This window comes from Acanthochromis polyacanthus, chromosome 9 (genome assembly GCF_021347895.1).
Source record: "Acanthochromis polyacanthus isolate Apoly-LR-REF ecotype Palm Island chromosome 9, KAUST_Apoly_ChrSc, whole genome shotgun sequence".
In the NCBI taxonomy this organism is placed as follows: Eukaryota; Metazoa; Chordata; class Actinopteri; family Pomacentridae; genus Acanthochromis; species Acanthochromis polyacanthus.
Window position 1 is genome coordinate 41,361,013 of NC_067121.1, and position 19,756 is coordinate 41,380,768.

The 19,756-nt window shown below is 41.2% G+C and overlaps 1 protein-coding gene across 1 annotated transcript; it reads left to right on the forward strand.

The window, feature by feature from the left end:
• The first annotated feature begins 1,090 nt into the window (after positions 1-1,090).
• LOC110958023 (dual specificity protein phosphatase CDC14AB-like) lies at positions 1,091-19,756 on the forward strand. Its single transcript, XM_051953539.1, has 14 exons — positions 1,091-1,640; positions 3,368-3,458; positions 8,658-8,733; positions 8,846-8,938; positions 9,040-9,119; positions 10,431-10,497; positions 10,655-10,717; positions 11,740-11,827; positions 12,564-12,794; positions 14,844-14,982; positions 16,331-16,565; positions 16,720-16,811; positions 17,415-17,552; positions 17,646-19,756. Exons 1-14 carry the CDS (start codon positions 1,595-1,597, stop codon positions 17,677-17,679), a joined length of 1,473 nt encoding a protein of 490 aa, XP_051809499.1. The 5' UTR covers positions 1,091-1,594; the 3' UTR covers positions 17,680-19,756.

The window sequence follows — 19,756 nt, forward strand, 5'->3', positions numbered from 1 at the left end:
TTTAATTCCATCATTGCTTCTTAAATGGCATGTTTTAAGGTTTCAATTACTATGAATGAAATATTTTTCTTCCATCACTCTTGGTTTTACTGGATTGTTAAAAAGTTCAATTTTTTTGTGTCACTCTATATAAGAACTTATTCTAAAGGGTGGAACATCTGTGAGTATTTATTTACGTACAAACACAGGAGCAAAACCAACAAATGGTTCCATTTGGAGAAAACCTGGAATGAATGAACCGAAATAGGAACAGATTGGATTAACAAGATAAAAGAGAAGACACAAACTGATCAAAACATCTGAAATTTGCTGGTCTGGAGGCCTGCTTTCTTATTCTCTGTCAACTTTTTACTACATATTTCTATCTCAGTAACCTGTTCCACAGCAAAGTGTATTAAATGATATTTGATTTCAATCAATATATAATTTGTATGTCTATATGGCGACTTGGTCCTCCTATAAATTATAAATGGGGAAAACCTCACAGAACCATGTTGCGTCCTTCATGAAGCCAACATTAGTTTAATAACTGGGCAAAGACTTAGTATCTAATCACCATCTGAAACTCTGTGATTGTGTAAGTCCAGATTTAGTTGGCCCCATGATTCACAGCTCAGCTGGGCACTCAGAGAGCTCAGACATTTGGCACCCGGGTGTTTGGCTCCACACCTTTGGGTGACAGGAGGGAACTGCGGCACGTTGACGAGGCCAGACGACCAGTTACTTCACCGCTACAAGTTACTGTAACATCCACTGATGGCACTAAAATCACGGAGATTCAAATAAATGCAATAAAATATCTGAGTGCCTCTTTGTGATGTTGTAACACTGGGCTCCAATCATATAAATTGGCATAAAAGATAGTTTTTATCAGCATTAAAAGCAGCTATTATATAAATGCACATTACTGGGAAGAAGGATTACAGGAGTACATACAACAAGCACTGTTTCATCTGTCAATCCACCTCTACGAAGCTTTGGTAACATGCTCAGCAGTGTGTGTGTGTGTGTGTGTGTGCGTGTGTGTGTGTGTGTGTGCGCGCGCGCGCGCGCGCGCCCTGACTGAGCATGCGCAGAGCAGCTTGGAGATTAGCGCTCCCTCTGACTCTGGACGGTTTGGTGCGTCTCCGGCTGCTTTTGCTGGAATATTCCGGGAAGCGTTTTAACTTGGACTCGATGGGACTGAATGATTGGCAGGAAAGTGTTTACCTCTTAGTCCCAGAGAGGTCAGAGATGATTGATTTGGCTTTTTTTTGACTTTTGAGACTTTTACTCAGCTGGATCACCTCAGCAGTTGGGAACATGGAACCGGAGCTGCAACATTTCGCCAGCTGAAGACTTTTCTGGACCTTATGAGAAGTTGGACTTTTTGTCTTCTTATTTTAAAACAACAACGACATAATAACAAGAACATTGAGGACTCTCTGCTGGATCTGCTGTCATGGTGTTTTAGAGTAAACTTATGTCTCTTTGTGCGCCAAATGGCAGATAACCCAGAAAAAGAAAACATTTTCTGTTTGAATCAGACTGGAACTGAAATTCTAATTTAATCTGAGACGGATTTTACCACAGGAATCTCTTCTTAGTGAGTCAAATGGCAGAAGAATATGAGCAGTCCGGTGCGTCAGAATTCATTAAAGGTGAGATACACATGGATTTTATTGGTATTTTGTAATCAACAGCAGTAATGATTTGTTAAACATTCTGTGCAGATTCTCAGTCATCCAGGTCATGTTAATCCTACGTACTTTAAGTACCATAGTTATAGCATCTTAAGTCATCCCTAACCAGGTAGTTTCACAACCATTCACACCCTGATCCATGTGAGTGTTTGGATTTATAAATACATGTGACTCCCCAGCAGACAGTTAGAACTGAGGAAAACTTTTAAATATGATGTGAAATGTCTTCAAGAACTAAAGAATTCCAGGAAAACAAACCGTTTAAACTTTACACCAGCGCTGAAAGGCAAAGATACTGTCATGTGTAAATATATTAGCTCTTCTATTGGAATACATAAGATTTTTAGATTCACATTTGTATATATATTAATATTTATATAAGTACAAATGTAAATGGGGACATGACAGGAGTAAAATGTTGACAACTCAGGAGGAAAATGCAACTTTTTAGAACTCATTTTGGTTTCTCAAAGCAATAATAGTGAAATAGATGATTGGTTTATTCTCTAAAACAAAGTTTGGCTGACTATTTGCCCCGAAAACTATTTTTTTGTAACATAAATCTCCATCTATGAGTCATATATTATTTAAATCTGAACAAACACACTTTTAGATTTAGTGTGACTTTAGTGTTCAGTACATTCAGAGCACACTGCCAGCAAAAAAAATAACATTGGACTCAGTATAATATTGATTTAATATTCACATAAAGAGGCAAAAAAGTGGGTTCAAGTTGTAGTTTGCTGGCCCACAGCTTACTCACTTATTGAAATAATTAATTACAAATCAAGAAGCGCACTTGCCACATTAAGTAACACTTTATAAATTATTACTAATTATTTAGAGGATATATCTATGTCTGTTGTTAGAAATGCAGCCCTATGGTGTCAACCTAATTTATTAACCCTGGAAGACCCAAATATAAAATACATGTATATATATATATATATACATATATATATATATATATATATATATATATGTATATATATATATATATATATGTATATATATATATATATACATATATATATATATATATATATATATATATATATATATATATATCTACATACCGGGCTTTGCAAAAATTCTGTTACACTTGTTGAGACATTCACGAAAATGAACACAAAGATTTTTTGGGGCAATAAGATAAAACTTTTGGATGGCCACATTTCTGATTAATATTATCATTAACACATATATTGAAATATTTAGAAAATAAAAAATTATCTTATTGCACCAAAAAATCTTTGTGTTCATTTTGCTTGCATTTCTCAAGAACTTTTGCAAAGCCCGGTATATATATACCAAAGTTAAAAAAAAGATCAAAAAAGAGCAAAAATTATATATATAAATATGAAAAAATAAACCTGATGGTGTATTTTACAGAGTTAAAGAGAGCAAATTTAACTCAAACCACAAAGGCTTTTTTCACAAAATGAAACTGGTGATGCAGTGTATCAGGACAAATCCAGGTATTCATAAAACAGCACGGGTCGTTACTCTCATCATATAAAGTGGTACCTTTTCTTTATGAACATCTAAGGTTTTGTAGTCGTTTCCATTCTGTGGTCTTAGTGTGTTATTCTGTGTCCCGGACACGAACACTTTCAATAATTCAATGTTGTCTGCCTGACCATGTGTGTGTGTGTGTTTGCGTGTGTATGTGTTTTACACCACAGACCGACTGTACTTCGCCACAGTACGAGTCAAACCCAAGAACACAGCCAGCACACATTATTTCAGCACAGATGAGGAGTTCTTATATGAGAGGTAAGTATCAGACTCAGTTTGTTCACTGAATGATTCCAGCCTCTGTTGGGTTGTGTGTTGCTGCTGTGCTGGGTTGTGTGTTGCTGCTGTGTTGGGTTGTGTGTTGCTGCTGTGCTGGGTTGTGTGTTGCTGCTGTGCTTGGTTGTGTCTTGCTGCTGTGTTGGGTTGTGTGTTGCTGCTGTGTTGGGTTGTGTGTTGCTGCTGTGTTGGGTTGTGTGTTGCTGCTGTGCTGGGTTGTGTGTTGCTGCTGTGCTGGGTTGTGTGTTGCTGTTGTGTTGGGTTGTGTGTTGTTAATAGCAGGCTGATTTCCACATCGCTCTGTGTCTGTATGTGAATCAAGCAGAAGTCCATTCATTTCTATGGGAACCTCTGGAGTCCAGACATTCTGTTGACATGAAGCCCAAAATTTGTGTCCAGAGGTTGACGGAGAGTGCAAAGCTTAGACAGGATTGCACTCTCTGTCAAAAAATAAGGATATCTCCGATTAAAAGTTCACCAAAATGAGAGCATTTAAGGCGTCAGTGGAATCCGTCTCACTCTATGGATCTGACTCCTGGTCAGTAACAAAGACTTTCTCAAAAAGAATTGATCGAACTTCTACCAGGATGGTACGAATTTCTGCCACGGAGGGATAATCAGATTTTATAGTTATGGTAAATGATCTGTATTTATACAGCGCTTTACTATACCTGCAAGGTACCCAAAGCACTTTACATGATACATCACATTCACCCATTCACACACACATTCACACACTGATGGCGGAAGCTGCCATGCAAGGCGCTAACCACAACCCCATCAGGAGCAATTAGACATTCAATTCAATTCAATTCAATTCAATTTTATTTATATAGCGTCAATTACAGTCAACTCGTCTCAAGACGCTTTACAGAACCCAAATGCCTGACCCCCAGAGCAAGCCCAAAGGCGACAGTGGCAAGGAAAAACACCCTTTAACAGGGAAGAAACCTCGAGCAGAACCCGGCTCTATATAGGGGGGACCCATCTGCCTGCTGGCCGGGCGGGTTGAGAAGGACAGAAGAGGGCAAGGGGGAGGGATGGGAGAAGAGGGAGGGGTGGGAAAGCAAGGAAAACACAACACACATTTGGATACATGCATGACAGGATATGTGACACAGACAAAGTATAAGCTAACATTGAAAACTGACTCATAATTTACTCTTATGATGTACGGCTCTGACATTAAACATACTCCATATATAGCTAGCAGTAAAATTCAAACAGTATGTAAGTTAGCATAACAGTATAGTGAAGGCAATGCAGAGTTGACTGGTGGAAAAAGGGAGCTGGAAGCAGAGGGCTGGAGGAAGGTCAGCAGCAGCATCCCACAGTGGACATGGTGGAGACTGGACCAGCTGGTGGAACATCAACCGCAGATCTGAAGCATCCAGCTCTGGGACCAGGGACACTCGGAGAAATAACACAGGGGGAAACGGAGTGAATGTACTGCAATAACGGTATACATATTAAATGTAAAGGTAGATAGAGAAGGGCTCAGTGCGTCAAGAAAAGTCCCCCAGCAGCCTATAGGCCTATAGCAGCATGACTAGAGGCAGAACGAAGGGACGTCCAAGAAGGAGTCAGCTGTGCAAATGAAGACACAAGCCGAACCCCTGTGGGTCACCCAGTCAGCCCCAACTATAAGATTTGTCAAAAAGGAACGTTTTAAGCCTGGTCTTAAAAATAGAGAGGGTGTCTGCCTCCAGAACCCAAACTGGGAGCAGGTTCCACAGGAGAGGCGCCTGATAACTGAAGGCTCTGCCTCCCATTCTACTTTTAGAAATTCTAGGAACAACAAGTAAGCCTGCAGCTTGAGAGCGAAGAGTTCTACTAGGATAATAAGGTACTATCAGATCTTTAAGATATGATGGAGATTGGTTATTAAGAGCTTTATATGTCAGAAGAAGGATTTTAAATTCTATGACATGAGCACGATGGGCCAAGGATTGAACCGGCAACCCTCCGGTTACTCTACCTACTGAGCTATGCCGCCACCTAGTTGAATGGTGTTTTGGAGGATCGTCTTCACAGATTTGTCCCAGTCACTGATAAACTTCTTCACTGGTCACCAAACAGGCCAATTTCCTACATTCTTTCGTCATTTCTTCCTTCCTTATTTACTAGTACAGTAATGTAGGTGTTTTAAGAGGAACATTTCTGTTGGACTGAGAAATCAAACTCTACTAGATGCTGAATGCTTCACGTGTCTGTAGGTAAAGTCTATATAACCAGTGGTTCTGATCCCGCGGTGAGATATAGGACAAGATGAGATCAGTGACGGTGTCCTCGTCATGATCAGGGATTTAGGACAAACACAGGAAGACCAATTCAGACTTCAGTGCACCGTCTTTACCTCTGACCAATGACGTAGGCTGTGTTTGACTTTAGTCATTAGCATCAACTAGAACAACAATGATGTGTTTGTATTTGAGAAAAAAAAGCTCCTGATTATTGTGATGATTCAGTGTATTTAAAAGCCCAACAGGCTTCAGCTGTGGCTGAAGAAACAAACAAAGAGGTGAGATATATTGGTGGGAGAACCACAAGAATAGTATGAATATATGAACATGAACGTACTGTATGTGGTTCAATTAGATAGAAGCACAGAAAATAAGTTGCTTAAATTTAATAGCTGATTTTAGAACTGAAAATACAAGTATGCAAGTACAAGAGTTCCACTGAGTGTAATAGAGCTCTGACAGTGGATTTCTAGTCACCGCTTGTCTCTGGTCTAGGAGACCCTACAAAATGGTTCATAAGAAGACCAAAACCCTGGTCTGAAACCAGACCTTCAGTTAAACCCTGAAGTTAAATCCATAAATCTGTAATATAAGTAATTGTTAGTTAGTAAATGGAAGGCGAGAATAGATATGAATGTGTTTTGCAGTAACAAATGCAGTTATAATGACTGAAAGACAAAAACATTACGGTAGTTATTTTCTGCATGACGTTAAATCAAATTCTCAACTCTTACAAAACGGATGAGACTCAAAGTTTTGAGCTTGGATCAACACTGTGCAGGACCGGCATCCACTGAGCTGCTGGTTAAATGAGATCAGGAAGATTTTCCCACCAGATCAGGCTTCACGTTCACCTGGAAATGTTCTGTCTAGACATTCTGGCCTTCATGTACATCTGGAGGGTTTGTGGAACAGTTTGAGCTCAGACAGAAAGAAATCCAGGCTACGTTTAAGTGCACCGTCATCTCAACGTGTCAGAGGCGTCTTAATGATTTTATCAGATTATCAGAACACACCAGGAAGTGAAGGGCGCTCCACTGACCTGTAACATGGAACAAGAAGGTTCTGTTGCTTTTAAGATCCAGGAAACATCAGAGTTCAATGACTCAAGCAGTTTTGTACTTAAAGCAGATTGTTCCAGAGACACCCAGAGAAGCTTCTGCCCCATTATACTAATATATTTATGTTGTTATACTAGACACACACACGCACACACACACACACACACACACACACACACACACACACACACACACACACACACACACACACACACACACACACACACACACACACACACACACACACACACACACACACACACACACGTGTATCATTGTTGCAGCTTTCCATGTGCAAACTGTACACAGGGTTAGGGTTAGGCTTAGCTGTAAGTGTCATTTTAAACTCTGTACGCAATAACATTTGGTGGCTCCCATTAGGGCTCCCATTAACAATACAATCCTTGTGATCCCAGCAAAGAGTAACCGGGTTTTCCTCTGCCTTTCCTTGATGAAGGGCTTCTTCCTGGCCTGTGAGACTTCAGACCTGTCACAGTATGGGATGGTTTCGAACCTTGTTGATTTTGAACCCAAGGTGTGTGCATACAGAGCAGGCGGCAGGCAGGTCACAGTCAACAGGTTTTATTCTCAGAAAATCAGCTACAATGCCAGTCAGGCATCGTTCCCTGCCGTGTGAAGCCGGTTTATATAGCAGCAGATGGAATTGTGCTACAGTTGTGGAGCTCCCGCAGCTGCAACCAATCCACTGATTAGCAGCTGCAGAGAGCCCCACAGACCATCGACACACCGGCAGGGGAACATATAGCCAGAAGGGGGCTACGCCCATAACAAGACCAGCTTCAACGATTCGCTTTACAACTGTACTTGCTCAACAAGTCCCATTTCTCCACAGTGTCCACTCATTTTTAAGGTTCTGGAGGTCCGAGGACGATTCCTGACAGGAACGGACGAGTGACAGTCATCTGGTATTAGAAAGACGTTTCCTGACCAGCTAGCAGTTTGGTAGAACCATGCTGGGTTTGTTTTTTATTGGTGTAATGAACAGCTGTCTTGGAGATCTTGAGAACTGATGGGGGTGCTGGCCCGTGGATGGCCCTGGCCCGGGTGGTTGGAGAGCTTCACACCTTCGTGTGGAGCCTCCTGTCTGCCTGGGCTGGGGTGGTCCTTGTGTCGGCTCCCCTGCAGTCATGGTCCATGACTCCTCTCGGTGTGTGTGGCCCCCAAAGGTGGTTTCTTCCTCACTTCGGATTTCGGTGCCCAGCCATGTCTTACCAACAGATGGTGTATGTGGGTGTGTGTATGTTGGTATGTTTGTGTGTGTGGGTCTGTATGTCTGCTCGTATGTCTATGTATGTGTGTGAATGTATATGTGATTGTGTATCTGTGTGTATATTTGTGGGGGGTGGGAGGTTTCGGGTTTTTCATAGTGTTTTATATTGTGGTATTCTTGTTTTTATCCTCTGTGAGGCACTTTGTGTTACTGTTTTGTATGAAAAATGCCATATAAATAAAGTTGATTTGATTTGATTTGATTTGATCTTCAGTTTTTTCTCTACCTGTCTCTCACTCATGATGGCTGTCTTTGTGGCTTCACATAATTCTTTAGTTTTAAGCGTTATGTGGGAGCTGACAGCTTCTGAGTTGTTCTACAGCTTGAATGTCAGCAGGAAACCCCTCTAGATCTTTGACATGTCCTCTTATATACTCTGGAATACAGTGAAGCTGAAGCAGGTCAGATAGAGCATAAAGTATGATGGAATCAGCTGCATCTAAAGTCCTGTTCATTGTTTTCTTAAGGCAATATACCTTTAGTGGTACCAGGCACTGAAATGAAGAAGAAATTAAAGAAAACAAGAGTGGTCTGATCATTTGTCCAAGACCGTCTTGTTTATGATGTGTTTTACTGTGTTTTACAGTTTCTATGCCGACTTTGGGCCCCTCAACCTGGCCATGCTGTACAGATACTGCTGCAAACTCAACAAGAAGCTCAAGGTAACACTCTGACAGCAAAACTAAACAGTCTTTCTTAGGCTGACATAAAGCTCTGTGATGTGAGTGTCTACAATAAATACTGATCGTGGATCTTACCTTTTCTTGTCTCTAGTCCTTCACCATGTCTAGAAAAAAGCTGGTCCACTACACCAGCTATGACCAGAAGAAGAGAGCCAACGCTGCCGTTCTCATCGGTGCCTATGCTGTAAATATCTTTTCATTCCTCCGTCACTTCATCCATCTGTCTGTCTGTCCGTCTGTCTGTCTGCCCATCGTTGCTCATACAGTTTATCCTTTGTGCTTTAGATAATTTATTTGAAAAGGAGTCCAGAAGAAGCCTACAGGACTCTGATCTCAGGAAACAACGCAGTCTACCTACCGTTCAGGTACAAACACAAAGAAAGAAACACACTTTTAGCAGAATTTATCACCACAAGCTGGAAAAAAAATATAAAATGTAGAATGCTGCAGCAGTGCAAACATAAAATGCTTCCCACCAAACACTGCACGACCATCAGTGTGTATGGTTGTATTTATTTTTTCAACCTTTTTGCCAGATGTAATTCAGTTAAATAAGACCAGTACTACTCCTATGTGGAAGTAGGCACAAAATGGGACCTTAAAGGCTACTTTAAGCTAACTTAGCTTAGCACGAAGACTGTCTGTCTCTGTTCAGTGACAGAACAAAGACTGTCTTCAATCTAGTTTCATATTTACTTTTGTAGGGTCAAACCTTTAGATCTAATAATACTGTCAGGTCTCAGCTTTGGTAATGTTGCACTTTAATCTTATAGGGTTTTATTTCTTATTATTGAAGTTACTCTGGTAATTTCTCATCCTAAATAGCACTGTAGGATCTTAACCTCAACATTTAAACTTGTTAGATTCATGAGTAATGCAAATCTTCTTTTTTTTTTTACTTGAAAGTACAATAGAACAATGGCTGTTGCTTTATGTCTTATATATAAGTAATACAGAATTGAATTTGTGTGGATTTTTTTTTTCATTTTTGCATACATTAAACTATTTTAGATATAACTTCTTAGTTTAATGAGCATTTAGATTTTGGTGCCCAAAATCATTGAGGCTAAGCTAGGCTAAGCTAAGCTAGGCTAACCTATTGCTGGCTTGTATGGTCTCCTCATAACTCTCTGAAGGAAAGTGAGTAAAAACATTTCCCAAAAGGTCAACTTTGTCTTTGGCACCAGTTTACTGTATTTACTGTGTAAATCACCAACAGGGTCTTTGTATGAACCTTGAATGTACAAATGCACAAACAGGCATATCTGATCTTGTGGAAACTGTCATTTTATGATATGATGTTATAAGTTTATACAAATAACCTGCCATTCTTGTCAGTCAGCCACTAGTGAGTGTCATGTTTGGAGAAACTTTCCACCTTTATGAGATCTTAGTGATGGATTTAGTTGTTTTTTTTCTCAACACAACTGCAGGTTAAATGCACGAGACACAAAGCAGGATTAGTACAACTGAAAAGGTTGTCATATTTGATCGTGATCTGCGCATTGAAGTGTAATATTTTTTGGGTACATCTGTAATATGATGAATGATAATATTAATAATGATGAATATTCCAGTAATGACTGATGTTTTAATGATATGGAGCGTGTCTGTTGCCAAGATTTTGATGTTAAATCTAACATATTTGTGTTATTATACATATCTATGCTCTGCAGGGATGCTGCCGTGGGGGAGTGCTGCTTTAACCTCACCGTTCTCGACTGCTTACAAGGGATACGCAAGGTAAAGAGCGAAGCACGGCTAAACCCAACCACAGAAGATTACTTAAGTAGATTAAGAAGGCGCTTCCTTTAACCTGCGCGCACACAGACGGTGGAGGGAGTCAGCTGCAGTGACTTTAATTTAAAAAAGCCGTCCTCCTCTGTCCTCTTTCCTGCAGGCATTACAGCATGGTTTCCTGGACTTTGAAAGTTTCAGCGCTGAGGATTATGAACATTATGAGGTAACACGCTGCAGACTTTGGACATTACACAACAAAACGGAGAACACATCTGTGCAGGATCACTGACGTGTTGAATAGGTTAATTTTGGAACAGTGCAGGAGCATCTCTGAGGATGTGATGGAGACTTAACAATCATTTCGACCATATTAAGAAGACAGACCTCAGACTACAACTTTAATGTAATAGGTGATGTTACACATGATCTAATAAAGGTTAACTACATGAAAAGCATTATAAAAGAGCCTGTTATCTTCACATTTTGTCAGTTTTGGTCTGTGTCTCATGCTACATGACCGAACTGACCGAACAAAACAGGTAATGACCGAACAAAAGTTACAAAAGCATCAGTAGCTACTGAAGATGAGCTGAAACAAGCTGCAGCAGAGGTTAGCAGGTACAGGAAGATCTATGCCATGCTGTTTACACAACCGCTTACTGAAGAACCAACACCAAACACCTCTGACTTGACACAAGGATTATCTTTGAAAACTGCTGGGCATCGCATTAAATCAGCATCTGCAGACGATATTCAAGAAGAAGGCCAACCTACACAAAAGTTTGAGATGAAAACAGAATGATGGATGTTGGCAGCACATTCTGCACAGCAGCAACCTTGAAACTTTGCAGTGGGAATCTCCATGTAGGGCTGCAAAAGTTAAAAGAGAGACGGCAGTTTTGGACAATGTTGAGCGCAAGTCTTTACCAAAACACTGACTAAAATATGACTCCCAGTCTTAAGGGGCCTTGTATTATTCAGTTTATGGGTTCTTCAATAACACAGTGATCCCAAACATTATTGCAACAACCACCTTAAGCTTCTGAAGTATAAAAAAATGTACTGTATCATCCATTCATGACTAAAAATAAACATAGAAAACATAAAAGAAGTACATAATCACAATGTCACGACTAAAGTATTTGCTTGCTTTTGTTGGGTTAACATTCTATCTTTGAGTTCTGTATGTTTCTAAAAACTTGGTACACATTACTGCATCTGCTTCTTTTCTGTCTGTGTTTATAGCGAGTAGAAAATGGAGACATGAACTGGATAATTCCTGGGAAAATTCTGGCCTTCAGCAGCCCTCACCCTCGCAGTAAAGTGGAGAACGGTGAGTCAAACTGCAAACCAAAACCACCGAGTTAAAAATCCTTTCCCAAATGTTTGGTGGGTTTTGTAAAGGCTCCAGTTGAAAAAAAAAAGTTTCTCAAAATCAACCATCTAGAGATGATAATCTGACCTTAACCCTGAGAAACAACTAGTGGATTATCAGTGTGCTGTGTCGTAACTTCAGCATCAACTTAGTCATACTAAAATGTCCCCTAGCCTAACCCTATTATCTGTAATATCTAAATCACAGGATGAGAAAAAAGGAGGAAGTATGTACTTTGATTGGCATAAAAATGTAGAATCGGTAAATAGCATTGTTTTTTTTGCCTGTCATGAAAACCTATAAAATAATGCATCGGAAAGCCTTGTTGCATCCAGCGGAGCATCACAATAAAATGAGGCATGATGTGTTAATTCCACCACAGGAGATATGTGATGTTACCTAAGATTAGTTAAACAGTCCACAGATATCGGTATCGGCTGCTATCGGAATCGCAAATTGAGAGTTGAACGATATCGGCATATCGGTTATTGACAAAAAAGACACTATGCTTAGTTTCTTAACGTTAAAAGGGAGGTTTTTCTTGCCTCTGTGGCCTTAGGGCTGCTCTGGAGGTTCATAGCGGTTCTGTCAAGCGTTCTGAGACAATTTGAATTGCAATTGGCGCTATATAAATAAAATGCAATTGAATTAATTAAACTTATTTAGAACCCACTCTGGTTGATTCTGCCTGCAGGTTATCCTCTGCATGCACCTGAGGCCTACTTTGCGTACTTCCGTCAAAACGAAGTGAGAGCTGTGGTCCGTCTGAACCGGAAGTTGTACGAAGGCAGACGGTTTGAAGATGCAGGATTCGATCACCATGATCTCTTCTTCCTGGACGGGACGACGCCCTCTGACCTCATTGTCAGGCGCTTCCTCCATGTGTGCGAGAGTACAGAAGGAGCTGTGGCGGTGCACTGTAAAGGTGAGGCTTGATTGGTTTGATCCAACATCTAGGGTCAGCTGGATGCAACAGAAATCCACAGATGTTATTGGTTCAGGTAAAGCAATTTGGCGCTCAGTAACAAATTTAAACAGAACAGTGATCAAACAGAGAAAACAAGACTGGTAGGTGTTGTCAAATCAAAGAACCAATATTAAGGTCAACAGCAACTAAAGCAACTAAACTCCTGAATAATACAAATGGCTCACAGAACTAACTAAACAAAACTGGTGCGTGCCTCTAAACACACAATACACAAAGACTGAAGTTGCAAATAGCTTCTCGTGAAGTTGGCGGTCTGCTAACAGGTGTCACAGTCTGCACTAAGACTGGAGGCTCCTCAAGGAATTACCAGGTGCCAACAGAAGCTCTAAATGCCCGTAATCACCCCTCGGTGGCTACGGAACCGACAAACCATACCAGAATACAGGAGGTCTTTAGTTTGTGATGTCCTCGACTTAGGTCATTTATTTAGGACTTAGGTCATTTCACCATTACATCAGAACCAATTGCGGACCAGTCCTCTGGTTCAGTGGAACTAGTTGGTGAATGGAGCGGATGAATATGTCGTCACGCGGCACTACAGGACGGCCTTTACATTTGCCGTCATATTGGATTGTGCTTTACTGTGGCTTCCAAGTGTAAGTCAGGCTCACAGTTTACACTTTCGCCGGTATTTTCCTACCGAGTTGTGTTTTGTCGTGGTTTCTCTTAGATGTGCCAAGGCTGAATAACACATCCGGTGACACTGTTGCTTTTAATATAATTTTATTATAAAAAGACAGCATCTGAACAGGCCCCATGGTTTGCCTGTGGAGTTTCACAGCCAATACGAACATCTCCCAGAATGATGGGCTAGTAGTCATTTTATACCTTTCTTGGTGAAGGATATGATCTCAGCATCTGACGACTTTGGTGAGAAACAGGATGCACCCCTAAATCAACATAACACAGAGTTTCTCTTCTAGGATAACAGAAGGCACTCACTGATATCGGTCCATGTATGGAAACCTAACATAACATATGGCTTCCCTTCAATGACAGGCCCCACATCACTTTACGATCTCCCAGGCACAGAAGCCACTTTAAGTAAACATTCCCAAAGAAAAACACATCTCAGGTCAGAGACCACCTGCTTACATAGGGAAAAAGGAAATGTATGTTTTCCCACAAGTTATTGGTCAGATACTACAACAGACAAAACAGATTCCATTCTGCTAACTTAAGTAATAAATGTCAGATCAGATACTACAGTTTCAATGTGAGCTAATGATTGTTTTCGTTACTGTAGTTGCTCAGACAAGATGGCGCCAGTGCGTGTGGCAGCCCGTCTCTCACTGCCAGTTTTGCGTATGATTTTATTATTATTAATCCTTGGCACTCAACAAATGAAGTCGCTGCTCATGTATGATCGTCAAACACTGCTGGACCTTCGTTTCCCTGCGAAGGTCCAGGGAAATGGTCTGATAGAGATTGGATTGAAATAAGAAAATCGATCGATATCACGATGCACAGAATGGCTTTGTTTACATTTTCACCAGAGTTCCGACTTTCGGTGTAAATTGACTTTCATCACAGGAACGGAACTCCGACGTAAGTCAAGGACACCCTGTACACACAAATCACAAAGAGGCACCGAGGCGAAAGGATTACATCAAACCAGCCGCCAAGACCGAGGGTTTTGGTTGTAGCTGTACTCATGTGTGGTGATTGATGGGGTCTTCTAAGAGGAGGAGTTGTGGTGGCGGAACCAATCCAGTGGGTCAGGTGGTGTGAAGAACCAGGGCTGGGAGGAGGTCTAGAGCTCCAGGCTAATCCCTCCTTATGAGTGTCAGGTGAGATCTGGAGCTCAGTCTCACCTGATACTCATAGGGAGTGTCCAATCGGTCCACTCCACACGCCATCCAGACACAAAGACTGTACAACACCCATGTCCCAACGCATGGCCATGATGATGATGATGATGCAGACCAAAAAACATGCTTCTTCTTGTCGTAAATGTGGGTCCTGACTTTCTCTCTCTGTTTCTAGCTGGCCTGGGTCGTACAGGCACTCTGATTGGCTGCTACCTGATGAAACACTTTCGCTTCACTGCAGCAGAGGCCATAGCTTGGATCAGAATCTGCCGACCTGGATCTGTCATCGGTCCCCAGCAGAACTTCTTAGAAGAGTGAGTTTGAAAAACAGCCCACTTTCTTGTTCTTCTCTCAGTGAAATGACTAAGATGTTTTTAGGAGGTTCTGAACGAGTCATTTTCACCTAAAGACTGTATATAAAAGTTGGGCGTTGTCTCGGGGTGCCTAAAAGTTACATCCAGCAGGAGGCGACTTCTCTGGCTGCAAAGAAATCTAATTGTAATCTAATCTAATCTAATCTAATCTAATCTAATCTAATCTAATTCTAACCTAAAATAACCAGAATTCACAATGGATTTATTACCTCAGTAAATATTACTCTGAGGAGTTTATGGACTCAGTAACTACTTTCAAGGGTTGAATAATACAGCATGATGTCCATTTAGTAAAATTATTATCTCATTTAGTAGAAACTGGATGATAAAACAGAGCATGTGTAGTGTTTTAAAAAATCCAAACTTGAAGCTTCAAAATGGGACTCCACAAACGTACGAGTCATTATATGCATCTTTTGTACACAGTCTATGCCTAATCCAGCTAAGTATGAAAACTTTTTCAAGACATTTAATGCAGTCAGCAGCACGGCTCTGAGGATGGCAATGACGTGCTGTTATTGCTTCTCAGAGATTGAATCTTGTTCACAAACATGAGCTGCTGTTGTTGTTGATTTTTTTAAAAATCGTTGCTAGTCTAAAGCTTTACGTTAGTTCACATACATGACTGATTCTCCTGTGCTTCATTCCTCTGTACTACAAGGTATTTAAAGTACACCAGTGATCCACCGACTGACATGTTTCTTAATCACCGTGAACACACACACTACAGAGAGTGTGTGCAGCAGGAGAGAGTGCAGACAGCACACTCTCACTGGAGGATTAATCACCGCAACGATGCACTAATCCTCATGTTTGAGGAACGTTTGTTGTGAAATACACTGAACCAAAGTTTAAAAAATACCTGACTTTTTAAAGTATTTTTGAGCTTGAAGCTAAAATCTGAGGACAAATGTCAGCTTTTGCCGTCTTTTTGGGATTTATAGACAACTGAAATATGGGACAACTCCAGCATTCGTCTTTAACAATCAATGTATAACTGTTTGTTTTTTAGTGCCAAAATATTGTTACAGGCAATTACAGGGTTATTGTTACAGGGAAAGAAGACGACTTTTTATTCCATGTGATCTTGCAGTGTGTCTAATAATTTGCTTTACGAACAAATACACGCCAATCTGATTTCATTCGCATTGGCCTCAGCTGTAGGGTTAGGGTTGGTTCTTCTGCTCTTTAGACTATTGTTATGCAAACATGCTACACAGGCAAACATAGTGAGCATTATATCTGCTAAACTTTGTCACTGTGAGTACTTGTCTTTGTGTTTGTGCAGGAAACAGCATAGTTTGTGGGTGCAGGGAGACGTCCATCGCTCCAAACAGAAGCTGGTCCAGCAGAGACTCAGTCGGCGGCAGCAGCTTCAGCAGCAGCAGCATCAACAACAACAACAGCTTCACGACTCCGACTCTGTGGACGGAGGCAAACAGGAGTCGATGTCCTGCCTGCTGTCCAGCATGGACGACCTGTCCATCAACACCACCCTCCACAAGTCATACAGCCTGGATGAGGTGAGGGGTGGGACTCTGCCGTTCTTATGACCATAATTGCCTGTAACAATATTTAGGATTGTAGAGTTTAAACAGACAATAGCAATTCATATTCATACTCTCTAAAATGTCCTTGTATTCTGATAACACGCTGTCTCTTTGTGTGTTTGTGTAGAACAACTGCAAGGAAACCAGTCTAACTCAGGGAGACAAACTGAGAGCGATGAAGGGAAACCGGCCACCAAGATCAGTCTCATCCTCCTCCAGGTATAAATGTTAGATCGTGGTGGTGGGGGGGTGAGAAATGCTTTCAATGTTGAAAAATCCACTGTCTTTCATCTGTATTTGAAATGTCTTGATCAAGTTTTTTTTTTCCCTCTTGATCACAGTAGTTTAGTGTGTTCCAATATCAGGTACTATTTTCCTAGATAAGACACATTCAGGTATTGTAGATTAACTGCGGTACGTTGCTGTGCCATCAGGTGGAGCCTCTTACTGTTTAATACTGTAGCAGCTACAGGGGGAGATTGTATGTGTTGGTCAGCAGTAAATTACTGACCTCAGACCAGTAATTGTGTTAAACAATTGCTATGGGATAAAGCAAGACAATGATCATACTTTGCATCTGATCAGATCCAAACAAAAAAAATCAAGTGTAGGTTTGAACAGAATTTGATTCTGACTTCAGAAGTCTCATGATTGGCCCCAAAGCTCTTAAAACTGGGCTAAGGACTAATGCTTAGAGCTTAGAGCTTAATGATGTTATATCAAGTGTATACAGTTCATTACTATGACACTCAGCAATTCTTGAAAAGCAACTCGTATCAGAAATACTGATGCTATCATCTGTTGGTTACTTTCCTCATTCAGGCTAAACTTGTCCAAGGCCTCACACTGCTCCATCCTTCCTCCGCCCAAGTCCTCTAAAGTCCCCCTGTCCCTCTCCTCATCTTCATCTTCTAAAAAGCTGGTACGAAGCTCGTCCTCCTCGGCCACACAGATTAAGAGGTGGGTGTCCATGTTTTTGTACATGTTGGTCAGCAGAGTGCAACCCTGTTCTCTCTCTTTTACTCATTTCTGACTTTATGCCTCTTCCTGCAGCCCCTTCAGCCTCAGTCTCTTCAGCATTCACTGAACTCCAGCTTTTGCATGAAGTCGACTCAGACAACGATGAGGTCAAAACGTGGATTTGCTCTGAGACTGACCAGGCCTTAAATATTTGACCAACCCTGGTAAACCTTTGAAGTATTTATCAAAGTTTAACAGAAACAGCAGTTTTGTCGAGTCAATTCAAAGTTTTGGAAACACTTAAAGGGATCACTGGTCACTGATCACATAATGAGCAGTGTGATCAGTGATCAGTGACCTCAACCAACAATATGACAAACCGTAATTCATCTGCACGTCTCCAGTAAATGACAGGCAGATTATACAGGTACAAGTGTACTGCAGGATCAAGCTCACAGAACACGCCACCCTAATACTTTCTCAGTGTGCTTATACCAACTTTCTGCAATCGTTTCTGTAAGTGTTGTTGAATATTGTTATAAAGGCCAAGGTTACGTTCCATGCAAATAAAGTCGGTGCCCGGGAGCCTGCCAATGACTAATGCTAACGCCACCCAGCTTGCATCACGCCTGATCCCAGTGGGTGTGAGCTGACCACCCACTGGAATCAGGTGTGGCTCCGAGTTGCATTTTAGGCTGTAAGACTTTCCCACCAGATGCTTGCAAGCTCCAGGAGGAGGCCCTGACCTCCCTATTTCAGGTGTTGGAGCTCCGTCTCATAGGGGTTCTTTGAATCAGTCTTTGTCTGGCCCCTCCCTGAGGGCCGATTTGCTTTAGGAGAACTTACCAGAGCCTACAACATGGCTCCTATCACAGGGACACACAATCCCCTTCAATGGTGCATGTGGCCTTGGTGCATGCCACCATGGTTATAAAGTCTGGTTTAGATCCACAAAAGAGCTACTGTTGTAACCTGCCACAGAGTTCTGACTGGACCATTCAGACTGCCCATTCTAACCACTGTCCACGAGTGAAAACTTTGAAAATACAGGGGGCGGCATAGCTCAGTGGGTAGAGTGGCCGTCTTGCAACCGGAGGGCTGCGGTTCGATCCCCCGGCCCGTCGTGCTCATGTCGAGGTGTCCCTGAGCAAGACACCTAACCCCTAATTGCTCCTGGGGCACTGTACCATGGCTGACCCTGCACTCTGACCCCCAGGTGAGGGGATATGCCCATCTGGGGGGATATTAATAAGGGATATAAAATTTTTAAAAAAAAGTGTTGGGACTGTACTCTGACACATGGCAAAGGGTCACTTAGTAACTTGTTCCAAGGACTTGCACACTGCACATCGTTTACCTGGAGAAGTGATGGCAGCAGGGTGACTGTATTGTGCAATGGTAGTTACCGCGTGTCATCAGGACAATGACTCCTTACACACTCAACATGGTGTTTGAGAGGTTGACTTTTTTAATGTACTGACTTGACCCCACATCTCAGTCTCAGTAACTGAGCTCAGTCTGACTGGGATGTGCTGCAGTGGTGTGTACTGTAATTCAGTCCTTTTCATTATAGGTTTGAATATATCAACATAAAGTATATGGACTTCATATGGAGCCATGTGACTCCTAACAGCAAATACACTTTATTATTAGAACATTAGCATACTAATGTTTTAGGGGAGGTAATGTAACTCAGTATAACTATAGTATATGTTCATTTTGAAAACAACCGTAACAAAGAAAGAACGGTTGTCTTTTAACAATCAATACATGACTGTAACTAAACTCATTAAACAAGGCACAGACACTTTATATCACAATATTTCTAATTAAACATTTTGGGGACATTTTTGTTTGCCAGCAATCATTTTGGCATCCAACAAGTTGTTTGATTAAAGTCATTCATAAAGGGAGTTTCTTCTGTTTGTGTTTAGCTGTGTTCTTCTCTGTTCTGGGAACACGTATATGGTATCTGCTTTATTGTTTTTGTTTCTTGTGACATACATGCTAATCATGCCATGCAAATGATGCTGAGATTTGAAATTGTGCTGTTATTGTTACACTAAACTCTATGAACGTTGTTTATAGGTGTTCATCGCTGGTGAAAGTGATGTGACATTGACTGGTGACAGTCAGTTTGCTAAGATGGTTGTTGCCACAGAGATTGTTTTTGAAATGACGAATAAAAGGCTAAGGAATTTTGA